Below are 16,209 nucleotides of genomic sequence, written 5' to 3'. Positions count from 1 at the left end.
TTGTGGATGGCTCCAAAGGCTGTTGTGAGACTAATGAGTTCTCTTTGTAGTGTCCTCCTGCCATTGTTTGCTGGTCTGTCTGTCCTCCTGCAGACATCTATGCTGCTCTTTTGCGGTGCTTGGTATGTGGAGACCGAAACTGTGGACAATCTGCCTTTTAAGGTAATTAAAAGTGAAGCAGCCTGCTAGTTGCTGTTCTGTGAGCAAAACTAAGAGAGGCCAGGAAGCAAAACATTCTCCCAGATGTAAATATCATGCTGTGAAATGGATTAGGCTTTTAGAAAAATGCCTAGCCTGTGTGAACTTCTCCCCAGTTGAGTCATGCAGTAGTTGGGGGTGGATGGGGACAGGGCCCATGCATAATTTTTTTGGGCCCAGTACAAACTTGTAACATGGGCCCCCTCCCACACACATACCCATGGGGGTTGCAGCCTGGGCCGGGCCCCCCAGGGCCTTCGGGCCCTGGTAAAATGTACCCTTTTCCCCCCATGTGGGGGCCCTGGATGGGGAAGCATCTTTATTTACAAGTGGTTATGCCGCACATCTCCACAGACTGTGGGCCTTCAGGCTTGGCACAGTTCAATTCCATCACAGCTGCTGCTTCTGTTCTTATTCCATCTGCCTTCTAGCTCCATTGCACTGCTTCTTGACCAGTGGGAATATCATTTCCCAGAGTCTGATTTGGAAGTTGAAATAATCTTTCACAATGTTGCACTGCTCCCTTTGAACAGTCTTGTGATAAAATACTTGTGATGTATTTTAAGAGCTATTGCTGCAGAAATGGATGGCCAAAATAACAATCCCCATCACTAGAGACTAGCAGTAGCAGAATAACAAGCCTGAGGAAACAGGAATAGGGAAAGAAATCAGGGGATGAGTTTGTGTGTGCAAAGCAGCGGGGAGCACGTGAAGTTGAGCAGTGAGGATCAGGGGGACAGAAGCCAGTGGTGGTGAAGGCAGTGGGCAAAGAATGTGGCAAACCTTTGTATGTTTTTTGAGGAAGCAAAGTTTCTCTTTTACTTGTGTGCTCTCATCTAGAAGCACCACTTGGTGCAGTCATGACTGTTAGTGGCCACTGAAAACAGAACTCCCCAGCCCTCACTAACAGTTAGGAAAGACTAGGAGGAAGTCTCACTAGGTTTGAAATGACGGAGAATCTCCCGTTTCTTTTTAGAATACATACATCAACCTCAAAACCTGCTTAGCTTTGAGATCAGATAAACCTGTGACCCTGACAGAATTTCAAGCTGACTTTAAGTTCCTGCTCTTGGAGATGCAGAGGTTCTGGACAAAAATGCCAAAGGATCCAGGTTGTTTCAAACTCTCTTTGTGTTTGAAGTTGATTCTTAAGGACCACTGAATAGATCAGCAGTGCCACGGAATGAACTGGGACATACATGAGCTCTCAGGAGATCCAGCAAATGAGGCACATCAACTGTCAGCCCCCCATGCATCCCAACTGCAGGAATCCATTGTGCCCAGTTACTTTAGCCTTTGTGGGAGCCCATGTCCTAGAATGGACAAATCGTCTTTCCTTGCAGTCGGCCAGGGCCATCCTGGCATCTTTCTGACGTTTGTTCTTCCCCCGCACTTCCCTCCCCAATTTTATTTTTAAATATTTTGTCTATCCTTTCACCCTCCTGCCAGCCAGTGGGGCAGTAGTTCACTTCTATGCTTCCTGAATTCTGTGCCCGTCCTTCCAAGGGTTAAAATGCTTATCATCAATTGCCCCACAATCCAAGATGCAGATAAATGCAGCAAGAGGATGCACAAAGGATGAAAGAAGGTGGATACTGATTTTTTTTTATTCACTCTGCCTTTGAGGCTTTAACTCTGAACTTCGGCTGAAGAGTCAGTGGTATTGCCTGAACTAAGCAGTTTGTTTCTCTCCATCCACAGCTACTGCAGTGCAGCTGTCTCGGGCGGGTGCAGACAGACTAACTCAGTGACTTAGCCTATGCTGCATGTGCGCATATATAGGTTGGGGGAAGGAGTGATCAGCATTTAAGCAGCCAGACTCTGTTGCTGGGCTGGCCCCAGGAGCGATGTAGTGAGAGGAATGCGTTGTGCTGGAGTAGTGAGTCAGAGCACCGTGATACGTGGCATGCAGCTGCTGCAGCTCAGTTGTGTATGCCTCCTGTAAAATGTTAACAAATGGCTGTTTCCCAGGTTTGGACACTGTTGAGATCTCTGTTCTGCCAGGGCAGGCTCTTCTGCTAGGGGATATTGGTCTGTTTCTCATAGTAATTGAGTGACAGGTTAATTTTCTATCTCTAATTCCTGCTGCTGCTTGGAATCTGCCCTCCGGGGTCCAATGCAGGATTGCTCTCGAAGGTACATCTTATTGTTTATCCAGTCCAGTTCTAATTGTCACAAACAACATAAAGAGACATCTGCCCTGGCTTTCCCTGTGTGCCCCAGATTTTCATTTCAACATTTGAAATGTTTGTTCAGGTCCCATGGCTGCAGTGATATAAAGTGGCAGTATATCCCTGCTTCACTCACACCACGTAGTGAGGATGTGTTGAAAACTCCATTCCTCAGTGGAAACAGGTTGAGATTTGGGTTTTGGTGGGGGAACTTGAGGGAGCAACTTGCGTGTAGACGAGAAGTGGAAAGTGCATGATAAATGTGTGGCTGAATGCCAGGTAGAGTTCTTTAACCACCAAGTTGCCTTCGTATGGAAATACTAAGGTAGTAAAATGTGCTCTGTGCTCCCTGGGAGCGAACAGTGCTGTGAATCGTCACAGCGAATGCACTGAATGTCTTGAAGTGAAAAGTCAAAACGGCGAATGTAGATGCTACCAGAACTGTTCTTCTGCTTAGGGGAGTGATACCTGCATATCCACTGTTCCATTCATAGCACATGGTTACTGGACAGAAAAACCCTCCACTCTCTGAAGCGTGTGCGTTTTGGTTGAGTCACGAGCTGGCATTAATGGCCTGGGAGATAGTAAGTGTACTTTGGCATCTTGTCTAAATATTTCTTGACCCTAACAAATGTGCCAACAAGTGTCCTGGTTTTATTTTTAATGCCGTCAGGCTTCCCTGAGGTTTGCTGGTAACCCACAGGTTACTCCCGTTGTCTGGGAAGTTTCCCCCCAACCTTCACATGCTGTACTGCTCCACTCCCCTTTGATTTCTTCTCTCCGAGCTATGACCTGTGGTTTACTGGGCCACAGTAAATACTGGAGCAGGGTATTTCACTGCTGTTTTGGTATTTGTTAATAGCAACCTATTGGCTTCCATTTCTCCAGGTGAGGTTCTAGTAGTGAACATTTTAACAAAGGGGTGAGGTTCAAATCTTCTCTGTAAAAATGAGCACAATTGATTGCCCTCCTTATGCCAAGCCATGAGCCCAGGGTAAAATCACGCAGCCTTTAGTTCAGTGGCAGAGCTTTTCTGCAGCTAGTGGTTGGAAGGAAGGAAGATGAGTCCAGTGAGTGATGAAATCATGCAGTGTCCCAGCCCCAACAGTCGGCTCTCATCTTTTGGTCTAGTTTTGTGCCTTTCTCTCATTAGACTGGAGCTATCTTAAGAGAAGAGGGAAGCTTTTAAAACTGAGAATGGAACAAACACTGCTAGTATGGATTTGCATAGCAAATAATCCCATTAGTTACGGTAGCAATTGAAGAAAGCATGGTAAATAGTGGAAGATAAGGGATGGGTCTGACTGCAGCTGTGGTAGAGACTCCTCAAGCAGCAAAGGCAGGCTGGCATAGCAGGAACTGAAATTAGCATGAGCAGTGTTAAAACATCAAAGAAGAAAGAGCTCATAACGCGGCAGATAAAACTGAGGTTTCTGCCAACAGTCACACCTCTGAACTAATCTTGTCAACTGTGCAGATGCTCCTCAAATGCATCTCTCTGGCTGCTTGCATGCTAAGCAACTTGATTTGCATATCCATTTGTGGCAATTGTGCATGTAAATTGGGTGGATGGTTGCGTGTGCAGAGTTTAGAAAATCAGACCTACTGTAGGTTAATCTCGCAGAGAATGTAAGTGCTGCCATAAAATGCAATGACTTATTCGAGGCTATTTCGGGTTGAGGAGTTAATTTCTCCTTTTCCTCCTAAAATACTTCACCAGAGCAACACCTGCAGAATAAACAGTAGCCTTTTGCTGACACAAGGATTGATATTTTTAAAGTACATTTCAGATCTTGTGCATCTCAGGTCTATCTTTTGTTAGTTTGAAGCTAAAATACACCGAAGAAGGTCACTTACTGGTTTCCCAGTGTTTCTTGTCTGTTTCGACAGCTGGTTTAAATGTTTGCTGGCAATTTCTAAAGGTGATGCAAGGATCAGGGACAGTGTGGCTTCTGAATAGCTGGAAGTTGGTAACCATCTTGTTTGCCTCAGAAATCCATCCAGGAGAAACAAGGATTACTAGAAATAGAGGGTGAGATCTTGGGAAATGCTCAGCATCGACTTAGCTCTGCTGCCCTAGAAGTCGAGGGGAGTTTTACCACTGACTTCAATGGGAGCAGAGTTAGGCCAATGCTGAGTACATTGGAGAATTTCAGCTGGAATGTTTTCTCTTACTGACTTTGGCTGTTGTTGGGGAGATCAGGGCTCGTAAGTAAACTGACTTGTAATGCACTGTTCTCCCTGACTAGGTTTTCCATGGTTTAGCTTCCTTTGGAGCCTGGAAGTGCCCATGTTTCTTTGACAGGTACTTGGAAGGGTGTGTGAACCCTGGGTATTGCTCCCTGTCAGCTGCTTTTCAGGATTGTGTCTGCTGCCTAAACACTTGTCACTTCAGTCTAGTCTACACTACAGCTATGACCAAGCCAGGGGACTCCGTTCCAACATCGTTGTCCCCTGCCCTGGTTACAGAATGGTGAAAAGTGTAGTGTAGCTGGGACTGAAGTGTTCCTGGAATCAGACATAAGCCCATAGTTAAGTCCCAACCACTCTACAACTTCTAATCGTATCGCTGCCTGTTCACAGGTGTAGACCTAGCAGGGCCTCACTCGACTGATGGAACTACCTGTCTGGACAGCTGGTCCACAGATGAGAAGGAATAATTGCCCCGTGCAACCCATTCTTCTGGAGAGAGAAAGGCAAATGAGGGATCCTACATATTCAGCCCCTGCCACAGCCCTTCAAACCCTGAGCAGTCCACTGGGTGTCTGTCCCTTCACCTCTGTGTGTCTAGAGTTTGGAGGTGCTCCCTGTAATCCTAGTGGCAGGTGCCTCTTGTTTGCTGTTACTTGTCGGTAAGGGCATGAGGGACTGGTGTGGTGCGGAGGTGAAGGGACAGTGAGGGAGGGAGAAGGTTGGAGCAAACAGCCAATCAACATCTGGCAGAGAAAGCTCTGTGAATGTCCAGAGGTCCTTGTTTTGGCTGCTGCTGCTCCTACCGGCTTCATATTCTGGCCCCACTTCAGGTTCACTCACTGCCCAAACTGGCTGCATTCCTGAGAATTATGGGCCTGAGTCCCATGAATTTCAGTGGGCTTTGTGTCAGGCTCTGTGATGGATCAGTCTTTAGCCTGAGAGCCAAATACAGCAGACCGGCTAGCACTGCTGATCTTCTGTGTCTGATCAATTCCCATATGGCAAGATAGTTTTCTTGGTCCCCTTGCTATGAGAGGTTGTGAGTGCCTTCAGAACTTGTGCTTCTTTACTTTGCCTGGGGCTGTGGTGAGCTGCTGGTGGAAGAAAGTCCTACATCTCATGGGGATCAAGGGATGGCCTAGGCCCTTTCTCTTCCGCATTTTCAGTCTCTCCATTCTCTTTCTGAGTTCATACTGGATTTTTCAGAATATTTATTGTTTCTTCCTAGAGCCAGCAGACGTACACTGTCCAATTGAAAAACCACCTTTTCAGCTGAAAGTTCTGTGTCTGACTGCTATAACAGAAAGGGATGCTTTGAGCTTGTGCCTTTGCCAGCCCATTGCGTATAGTTCATTTCACTGGTGATGCTCATTGGCGCTCTGTCTCCTGCGCTAGCGTGATGACCCCGCTCTTGTGTGCTGCTCTGCGGGAGTTCACAGGCGCGCCATGCTCCAGTCGCTGCGAGAAGGGGTTCTCCAGTAATAGCTGCCCCAGAGCTGAAACGGAGGAGATTGCAGGCTGGGCTGTGCCCGGAGGGGGTGGCGAGCTGGACTTGAGTGTACTAATTTGCTTGTAAAGGAGCAGAAAACCCCTTAGGATGTCTAAAAATGGAACTTGAAAAAATATTTAAAATTTGAGCACCCAAATGGGCCAAATGTGAATGTTTTTTAGTGGACTAATTTCCACAAATTGAAATCGGCAGTGGCCTTCTAAATCCTATGCTTCCTTATGGTTTCCGCCCTACCCTAGAGGCCGCTTTGCATTCAGCTTCTGAGAAACCCAAGTCTCTAAGGTTATCACAGCACGAGCAGGAACTTTACAATGCCCTGACGCATCACTAAGTGACATGGGGCTGGAACCCCTAGTGAAGGAGCGGTGGCAATCCCTTGAAATCTCCCCCAGCCTCTGCTGGCATAGGGTTCCCACTGAAACAAATGGCAACTGTACATGCGGCAAGAAGCTGAAAAAAACCCCAGAAAAACCTTTCTTTTTTTTTGGCCTTTCTTGAAACATCGTGAAGTGCAAATTGCAGGCTCTCTGCTCCCAGTCACACACTGGCTCACCACACGTTGGTGCCCTGCACTTAGTGGACTGTGTTTAGCCGCGAGCATGTCATTTGTTTTGGAACACGAGGCGCCTTGACTTGTGAGTCTGATGGAGATGGGTTATCTAGGGACTAGACTCCTGTAGTTTGCCAGGTGAAACCACCGTGCCCCCTGGGGCCGCTGTGGCCCTAAGAAGACAGTCCCTGCTTTATTTACATACTGGCAGCTTCACTTCTCCGGGTATGGCTGCAAGGCTGGACTGTCAGTGGGGCTCTGGAACGCTCCCCAGCTGCCTGTGCGTGCTTTCCCTAAGCTCTCTGGCTGTGGCTGTTTGCTGAAGTCCTTCCAGTTTTGAAGCCCCTGGGGGGGTGTATGTTAGGCTCTGACTCAGAGGTATTACATGAAAGCTGACCTGCGGGCCCCACTCTGCCAGTGTCAATAGCTGCCTTTCTCCTCAGCGCCTCTCATCAATCCATGCCTTACTCGGATGAAGATGTGGTCATATGCTGAGCACAGGTGGCTAGTGTGTTCCTGCACATCCAATCCTCCCTTTACACTGGACTCCGCTACCCACCCTGAGAACTGCCTCCTTCTTGCCCTCTTTGCAACCCAGCAGAGACGGGTGTTTGCATGGAAACGCCAGTTCTACGAGCTAGCATTTTTTTGGCTTTCACCCATGGATGGTTCCTTGCCCTGCTCCACTGCTTGCTCAACGCTTTCCTTTCCAGGCATGTTTGACAGCTGCCTGTGCTGAGTCATGCCCTTTGCGTGGTGTGGCATTGGAGTTGACAACAAGCAGGACAGGAACAGGAACCGCGTGAAGTGCGGCACATTGCCCTGTGTTGTGAAAGGAGAGGCTCTTCCATGCTGACGGCGAGATCAGGGCCCTGGGCTTCAGCGAGATGTGTTCGTAACTTCCCTTGCCCCTAGATGGTAGGACACACGCAGTTGGACCAAGCCACGGCAGCAGTCTAAGGGCAGGAAGCTGCTGAGGTCGATCATATTTCAGCGGCATTTTCTCTCCCCTTTTTGCATCAGAGGGGAAGTTGAGATTTCTGGGAACGTGTTGCCAGCCCCGGCTTGTGGTAGCCGCCAGCCCCGGCTTGTGGTAGCCGCCAGCCCCGGCTTGTGGTAGCTGCCAGCCCCAAACTCTTTTTTGCCTTCCCCTGTCACCTTTGTAGTTGTTCATCCTGAAGTGTAGGGACCAGGTCAGTGACCCCAGGGCACTGGAGAGGGATGGGGAACCAGCATCTGCCTGGGTGGGGGGATTGTGGGCAGGGAGGTTCTGGGTGGCTGTGGGGGTCCGTGGCGTGGGAAGCTATCTATGCACATTGATCAAAGTCTCCAGAGCTGCAGAACGCTGGTAGCATTACACGTGGGGGGGCTCTTGCGAGAGCCTGATCCAGCAGGTCTGCCATGGAGGCTGTTCTTGGGTATGAGAAGCAGGTGGAAGAGTGCGATTGCAGGGGAGCTCAGCTGAGCAGGGGGTTTCTACCTGCCTTTGGACCTCCTGGAAAACAGCTGCTCTGCAACATAGAGAAGCAGCTGGTGCGATTACTGACGGTTCATTTCCTCGCTGCAGGCAGTGGCCAAGCGACTCCTGCAGCTGGGAGAGATGCAAGTCATGTCAGTCTGTGCTTGCCACACACCCACAGTGGCTAAAGTGGGGCTGCTATTCACTCCACCATCCCCGAGAGGCTGGCACTGGCCTGCGTGTTCACCCCACAGCCTGGTGGTTGGGATGTGTAGGTGCAGCATGTCTCACTTGTTTTCCTGCCCGTTAATTCCTGCTGTAATGTGCGCTTACTGAGAAACTGTGTGAGAGCTGTATCTCCTGGTGGGGAGGCCTCTGGGAGGAGGCAGCCATCCAGCACATTTCAGTACGGCAGACACCATTGGATGCAGCAGGGGATTCTGAGCAGTTGCCATTTGGATTCATTAAAACCGGAGTGTGTTGTTCTAATGCAATAGGTAGCTTAGGCCAGCCGTTGGGAGCTGCGACTCCTGAGCCCTGCTCTCCCGATGTGGGTGAAGATTCATATTCTAGTGTTAATTTGTGTTCAGAAATCGTGGCATGGGTTAGACCACGCCCTTTTGCCCTCCCATGGAGCCTTGCTCCTCCCCTTTACATCCTAGTGGCTGGGTGGTGGGTGGATGTCCCAATGTTTGTGGTGATGATGTTGCATGCACTCCATTCCCCCAGAGGCTCTGAGAGTGCATGGCCACCCCACACTTAAATGCCCGTAAGGAAATAGCCTTTGGATTGCTTTGCACAAGCTCTCCCAGGTGGGAGAGAAGAGAATAGGGCCTCCACATCTGAGCCGGGAGACTCTCACGAGTGCAGAGCATTAGAGCAATGAGGCTCGCAGCCCTGTGGCCTTGCTAACCTTTGCTTTATAATTCATAGTTCTTCTCTTCCTTCTTTCAGAGCAGCTAGTGCTGGGAGCCTACAAAGAACCTTCCCGGCACTGGGATAAAGACTATGACTCCTTCATACTGCCACTGCTGGATGAACAACAGCCATGCTATATCCTCTACCGGCTGGACACCCAGAATGCACAAGGTTTTGAGTGGCTCTTCATCTCCTGGTCCCCTGACAATTCCCCTGTAAGCCTTTGGTCTCTTTCAGTTCCTCTTCAGAGGCTTGTAATTTTCTTGGCATTCGCAGAAATGTTTGTGTAATGGGTGGAGGCTAGAAAGCTGTGTTTAAGGACAAATTATTGGAATCATTGTTCAAAGGTTCTTGTATAATTTTCTGAAGACTTACTTAGCAGAGCTAATGATCTAACTTCTGTGTAGCACTGTTCAGCCAGATGGACCCTACTGTGTACTGCAAATGCTCCATTCTGTAGTGTGCTTGTATAATGTCATGTGCAATCAGTTCTCCTCTGGGGAAAGCCTGGATATTGTTTAACAGACTACAGTAAACTAAATGACAGATGCAGGCAAGAAGTGAAATCCAGCCTGTAGGGAGAATTTAGGCAGGTGGAATGTAATTATCCATGAGGAAATCAGGTAAAGATATTTGACACCCCTAGTCGGGCAAAACGTGCCCCATGAGTGGTCAAAACCTGGGTTTTGTGTCTCTTTTGAAAGATGTTACTGCCGGTGGTGTCCCCTCCCACCTTGCGCAGGTGTCGATCCAGTACTGACTCGAGGGAAGAGAGCTACCTATTGAATCCTATGACCACCCAAGCAATGACCCAGCCCAGGCCTACTTCACTTGATATCTGACATATAACCACATGCAGGCAGGGTTACAGCAGGGCTGACTCATAGACTTTAAGGCCAGAAGGGACTGTGATGATCATCTAGATTCTAGTCTGATCTCCTGCACAGTGCAGGCCACAGAACCTCACCCACCCACTCCTGTATTAGACCCATAACCTCTACCTGAGTTACTGACATCCTCAAATCATGATTTAAAGACTTAAAGTTACAGAGAATCCACCAGTTTACCCTAGTTTAAACCTTCAATTGGCCCATGCTGCAGGGGAAGGCGAAACCCCCCAGGGTCGCTGCCAGTCTGACCTGGGTAAATTCCCTCCTGACCCCAAATATGGCGATCAGTTCAACCCTGGGCATGTGGGCAAGACTCCTCCTGTACATCCTCTCCAATCTCCTTAGCATATGCCCAACGCGTGCGCAGGTGGCACGTGACCAGGATTCATCATTGAATTGATACGCTGACTGGATCCTGAGCTTCCCGGGCCAGGTACTGAGGGGAAGTGTGATATGAATGCTGGTCTATGCCCGCCGTCAACCTGTATTACTCTAGGAACACATACCAAATCCCACTAGATAAATCTTAACTCTAGAGCAACAGTGACGCCTGGTGGCCTGTAGAGATATTGATGATTATACCTGACACCCTAGCACCTAGCGTTCTTTGAAGTACTTTACAAAGCTCCAACCTCCCTGTGAGATACATATTCTCCAATCTCATTCCCACTTTTCAGGGGAGGGAAAGTGACAGCTGATGACTTATCCCACGGTCAGCTCAAGCCAGTGGCAGAGAATTAGAGTGAAATAAGATTGAATCATGTTAGCTGAATGCTATGGGAGGCAATGTGCCCTAGGTGGGTAGGGCAATGGACAGTACACGGGAGATACGGGATCTATTCCCAGCTCTGCCATTGGCTTGCCACTTCACCTCTCTGGGCCTTAGTTTCCCCATCTGTAAAATGGGAATAATGATACTGGCCTCCTTTGTAAAGTGCTCTGAGATCTACTGATGAAAAGAATAGAGAGGCTAGGTATTATTAATAAAGCTGTCACTGCTAATGCCTGTGCTAGTTTGGGTTTAATGTATCAGACACTTTCCACCAGCACTAAATTCACCTCTCCCCCCCGTAATTCCAGGACCCGACTTCTGTTATCACTGGCTATTGAGTCATGCTGTGCTTTGTGGTAAGGTGACTCCTGGTTCTAGGCACAAGACGAGGCAACCAAAACACCAGGATAAATTATTCTCTGGAGTTAGCCATGGTAAGGCTAGAAACAATGAGTTTCAATTAAAACCAAGCCACAGCTTTCTCTTCTTGTTTTAAAGTCGAATTTTAAACAGTGAGATCAACCGGAGAAAGGATCCAGTTTAGAGAGAGACTGGAATCCAAACTGCAAGTGGCACGTTGCAATCTTGGAGCTTTGTGCTTAGATATTAGTCCTTTAAAGGTAGCGGAAACACTTGTATAGTTTGACATGCCAGTAAAGTTACTGGATTGGGTTGACTAGAATCTCGAAGATGTCTTATGGGTCTCAGCTAACTAATTCCATAACTGTATGAAAATGAAACCCCTGGCTGATAGGAAAGTCTGTTTGAATAATCTTAGGACAGTGAATGTGACAGTGAAACTGGGATGGTGCAGTTGATGACAGACAAGGGTGGATTCCTGCTAATGAGAGGAGGTCTGTCTTCTCTGTTGACTTGTAGTGTCACCAACAGTTAGAAGTCTAGCGCTGTAACAGCTGCAGAGCTGATGCCCTTGAATTAGCACAGGGCAGGAGTTCAGACTCTTCCATGGTGAAAAGTTCCAGTGGGGCAGCCGTGTTAGTCTGTATACAGCAAAAACAATGAGAGTTCTGTAGCACTTTAAAGCTGCAACCCACGAAACCTTATGCCTGCAGAAATTTGTTAGTCTTTAAAGTGCTACAGGACTCTCATTGTTTTAGTTCAGACTCTGATTCTGTTAAACTTTCTGCCTCACTGAATATATCTTGCTCGCTCTGTACTTGTCCAGGTTAGGCTGAAGATGCTGTATGCAGCGACCCGAGCAACAGTGAAAAAAGAATTTGGAGGAGGACACATAAAGGATGAGCTGTTTGGAACAGTTAAGGTATGGAACAGTTAAGGTACCTGCTCATGGCATGGACTGCAGGCACACGGCACCCCCTGGCCTTCTGGATTAACATCTGAGGGTGTCTACAAGTGCTGCAGCGGCCCAGCTGTGTCTACGCTGCTGGAGCACTGTGACATAGACACTTGCTGCAGCAACAGAAGAGGTTTTTCCATCGCCGTAGTAAATCCACCCCATTGAGAGGTGGTAGCTAGGTTGACAGCCTAGCGGTGTCTATACTAAGGCTGAGGTCGGTTTAACTATGTCTCGGATGTGAATTTTTCACACCTCTCAGGGACCGTAGCTAGGTTGACCTTAGTTTTAGGTGTAGATCAGACTTGATACAATAACCAGTGCCAAAACTGCCTGAGATACCACACTTGGGGGTTAAAATGTTCCTTGATCACTACTGGGTTTTTCCCATCTTTGTTACTGCTCTCTGTCCTTGTTTCTTTAGAGTCTATCTTCATTCTTTTAAGGCTAAAGGGTGTACCCTCAGGCGCTCTGTTCCTAAAGTGCCTGCGTGCAAGTGAAATTGACTAAGATCTTTGACCTTGTCTGTTCAGCTCAGCAGCAGGTGCTGACATTTATGTGGGTCACTACCTTCGCAGTCAGGGAACAGGCTGCTTTCAGTTTGCTCACCCCTGTGATAGCAGGTTCCTTTAATCCCTTCAGTGCCTAGAGGCTGCATCTTCTTCCAATCAGGGTTATCCTGACAATTTCCTTAGCCCTTGTTTTGTTTGAATGAAGAAATCATTCATAAAATGATAAATCATATCACCCCTTGGCAGTGTGTTCAGTGCAGAATGGGAGGCTTCTTTTCTGCTAATCTAGTGGAACATAAAAAAACCAAATTATTACATTTATGGAAGAGTGCGGTGGGAGGAATGTATGTAATATTTTATAAAGATGCTGTAGTTTTAAATAAAAACTGCCACAAGGTGGCAGCTTGTCTCAGTACAGGAAACCAGGTTGCTATACAGTAAAACTTGTTTGCTAACTGCAGCCACCTGTGCTAATAGCCGGCACCCATCTTAGTCCAACATAGCCCAAGTTTTTCTGACTGTCAGAACATGTTCCAACACAGGCTTATTTTTCAAGGGTTTTTTCCAAAGGGACATGATGGAGATGGAGCTCCCTTTTTGTGAGCTGGGAGCATCTGCAGCTGCTAGCATCGGCCAACCTGCATTCTGTGGGTTAGCAGCATCTGTGTCTAGAGCTTGGGATAAGTACATGGTACAAATGGAAATAACTAACACCTCCAGCTGCCACAGATCTGCCCAGGTGTAAACTGTGTTGCAATCAGGCAGCTGGAAGGAGAAACCACTTCCAGATTGGGGATTATTTTAAATGTGGAGAAAGCTAGTTCAGGTTTTGTTTAACTTCTAAAGGAAGACTTAGGGCTTGTCTGTGCTTGGAAACTTGGAACATATTATTAATCATTATTCCAGAATAGCTATTTTGGTAGTTTCCTAGTATCAACAAGCCCTTACAACTGGTGTAGACTATAAGTTCTGAGCAGGAATCAAATGTACATCTTCATATAGGTCGTAGTGCCCAGTGGCCCTTTGTGCTACCCTCTTATATGTAGCTAATAGTAATAATGGTTTAGTTGCTTAATGTTGTGTAGACACTTCTCTAAAGATACCGTGTTGACTGGATCACTTCTCTTTTTTGTCATGTGCTCCTAGCATGGGAAGAGTGGGAACTCCCCTAGCACTCAAAGATTTGATTCTTTCAGACACTGATAGGTGAGCCTCATTCTGCGATTTTTGTTATTGTATCAAGTAGCCCCCTGTTATAGTGGCCAAAAATATGGAGCCCCTGTATTGCCTGTTTACGGGCTGCGCTGTATTTCCCTGGGAAACTTTGGGGCCATGTGAGATCACACTGTACTGGATTGTGAGGTCAGAGTTGAAAGCAGCGGTAGTGTATAGCGATAGTACTAAGTCTTAATAAACACAGGAAGTAACTGACACTGCTCCAGGTCAAATGCCAACCATCTCTGGCATCTAGACAGTGGCATTTGAGGACACTGAGGTGGTGACCTTGAAATATTCCAGTCTACCAGGGAGAAAAGCATCAAGACACAGGAAGGCCAGAGGATGGCCATGTTGTTCAGACGTTTCTCTAGACCCTAGGACCTCCAGGGGTGTGTTCTCTTCCATCTCTCTTGCATTGGTGGGCATTGTGGTCTGGGAGGGAGCAATCTCTATTCTGTAATAATTATGTGATTAACATTTACTCTGTCTTCTGTCTGGTGGCTACAGGAAGACATCTCGCTAAGCGGCTACCAGAAGCATGTGTCGTCCTGCTCTGCCCCAGCCCCGCTGACGGCAGCCGAGCAGGAGCTCCAGCAGATCCGCATTAATGAGGTGAGAGGCTGGGCGTAGGTAGGTTTGTGTCGGCAACAGCTGCAAAACAGTTAATGCTGGGAGCTGTTGCTTCCAGACAGCGAGATGCATTAAGCTGTGGAATAGTCTCTCCCCAGGGAAAGGCTTGCTGCTTCCTCACTTGAGATAAACACAGCTAGACTCTACAAATTGCTAGCAAATGTACTGTGGGATTTAGAGCTGTGTTGGCAGAGAGATGGACTGGGTGTGACACTGTCTGATTCTCTGTGCGCCTTGGAGCCAGTGCAGGGAGACAGAGATGGGAGAAACTCAAATGAAAAAGTCCCACAGCCAAAGCAGAAGTGTCAAATCAAAACATGACCAAGCTCCCTTGAATTGAGCCAGTTTCACTAAATTATCTTGTGCCTTTATTTTTAAAGCTATAACTGCCATTTTATGTTTGGCTAAATCTCTGAAAGCAGCATTTGCCGTCAGTGTTTTTTAAAATTAACTCACAAAATAAACTCACTAAAGCCTTTTAACTGCCAAGACATATGCCCAGGGCTCTGTTTCATTTCCCCTGCTGTAGTCAGTGGGCAAATGATGGTTGAATGTCTAAAACGGAGCAGGGAGCTGCGTTCTGAACACTGCTGTATGCATGAGCAGTGTTATCAGAGCAGAACCCAGAACTTGTATTTTAGAGGGAGGGCAGGAAGAAATGATTTTCAGATACTTTTTTTTCTGAAATGTACTTTAACACAGTTCTCTTTTAGCACCGCGCCATGTAGGAGGTACTTCCTAAAAAGACACACAAATAGCTTGGAAATCTAAATTTTAGGTGTGCCGTGATGGACAGTGGTGTGAAACGAAGGGAAAGAGTGGACTAAGGAAGGCTGGGGTTACAGCCGTACAATCAAGTGGTTACTTTCCTGGCCTCTACTTCTTGGTGGTTCAGTGTGTGGGCACATACATGCTGACGGTGAATATTATTGATGCATTTATGGAAGAGTAATATTTCAGAAGGAATTTCATTCAGGAGTGGATAGAAGCTTTCGGGGATGGGAGGAGCACTCCATGTACAGGCGGCAACGAGACTTAATTGACAGGCCATCAGCAATGGCATTATTGGAGGGGGTGACCTGAGAGGCTGGGCCGGATAAATCAGGAGCGTCAGAACTACCTGTCTGTATTTCTGAAGTCTACTCTCTATAAGAGGTGCAGAATACAACATGATCCGATCCCAATATTTATCTGATTGCCGCAAGGCTGGAGATTTCTCCTGCCAATGATCTTTCAGCGAGCGGTCTTGTCATGCTCAGATATTTACCTCTTCAAGCTGTACCAGTGCACTGTGGGGAGAAGCCTTCCAGCTTCTTTCTGCTTTTCACTTCACCTGTCTCTTTCCCTCAGATTTTTATTTCAAACTAGTTTTTATGAGAGCGTTGACATCAGCATTACAGATCTGCAGTCACTAATCGGCTTCTGGCCCCGTTGTCTCCTTCCCTCCTGCTTTTCCACAGCAAACAGCAACAATAGCTCCTACAGCTCTTAAGCCTAATCTCTCCGGATTGGTCTGGATTTGTTTGCTGTAGTCCTCTTCACTTTTGCTGCCACCTTAAATTTGTGCCTCAGATGAAGATGCTTCTTCCTTCAAGGTCATTGGTGTACCAGGCCGGGTCTGAATTCAGCTGCCTGAGCTTCTCAGAGTATGTTGAAGGGATCCTGAGGTTCTGGGGTGCTGCTGAGAATTCCAACACTTATGCAAAGCCTGATGAGCTGCCCCATTTCTACTCCCTTCCCCAAATATGCACACATTTCACCTCTTCCCCTGGAGTCGTTTTCTCCTTTCGCTTCTTCTAACACTCAAATAGGATTGGAGCCATAACTGTAGTTCTGTTTCAGCACCAGTTATATATTTTGTATTGTAATCCTT

General features: G+C 47.4%; 1 protein-coding gene across 2 annotated transcripts in view; it reads left to right on the top strand.

Moving 5' to 3' along the window:
- WDR82 (WD repeat domain 82) overlaps positions 1-16,209 on the top strand; it is a 116,494-nt gene that overhangs the window by 86,225 nt on the left and 14,060 nt on the right. For both annotated transcript variants that reach the window (XM_067568088.1, XM_067568089.1), the window contains 3 exons: positions 9,036-9,214; positions 11,848-11,943; positions 14,214-14,318. In XM_067568088.1, coding sequence (XP_067424189.1) covers positions 9,036-9,214; positions 11,848-11,943; positions 14,214-14,318 — 380 coding nt within the window. The remainder of the gene's footprint in view (positions 1-9,035; positions 9,215-11,847; positions 11,944-14,213; positions 14,319-16,209) is intronic.

This window comes from Emydura macquarii, unplaced genomic scaffold, assembly GCF_026122565.2.
Source record: "Emydura macquarii macquarii isolate MOO-44397 ecotype Brisbane River unplaced genomic scaffold, CSIRO-AGI_Emac_v2 contig_2846, whole genome shotgun sequence".
Taxonomy (NCBI): Eukaryota; Metazoa; Chordata; order Testudines; family Chelidae; genus Emydura; species Emydura macquarii.
This window is presented reverse-complemented; position numbering and strand designations above follow the sequence as displayed.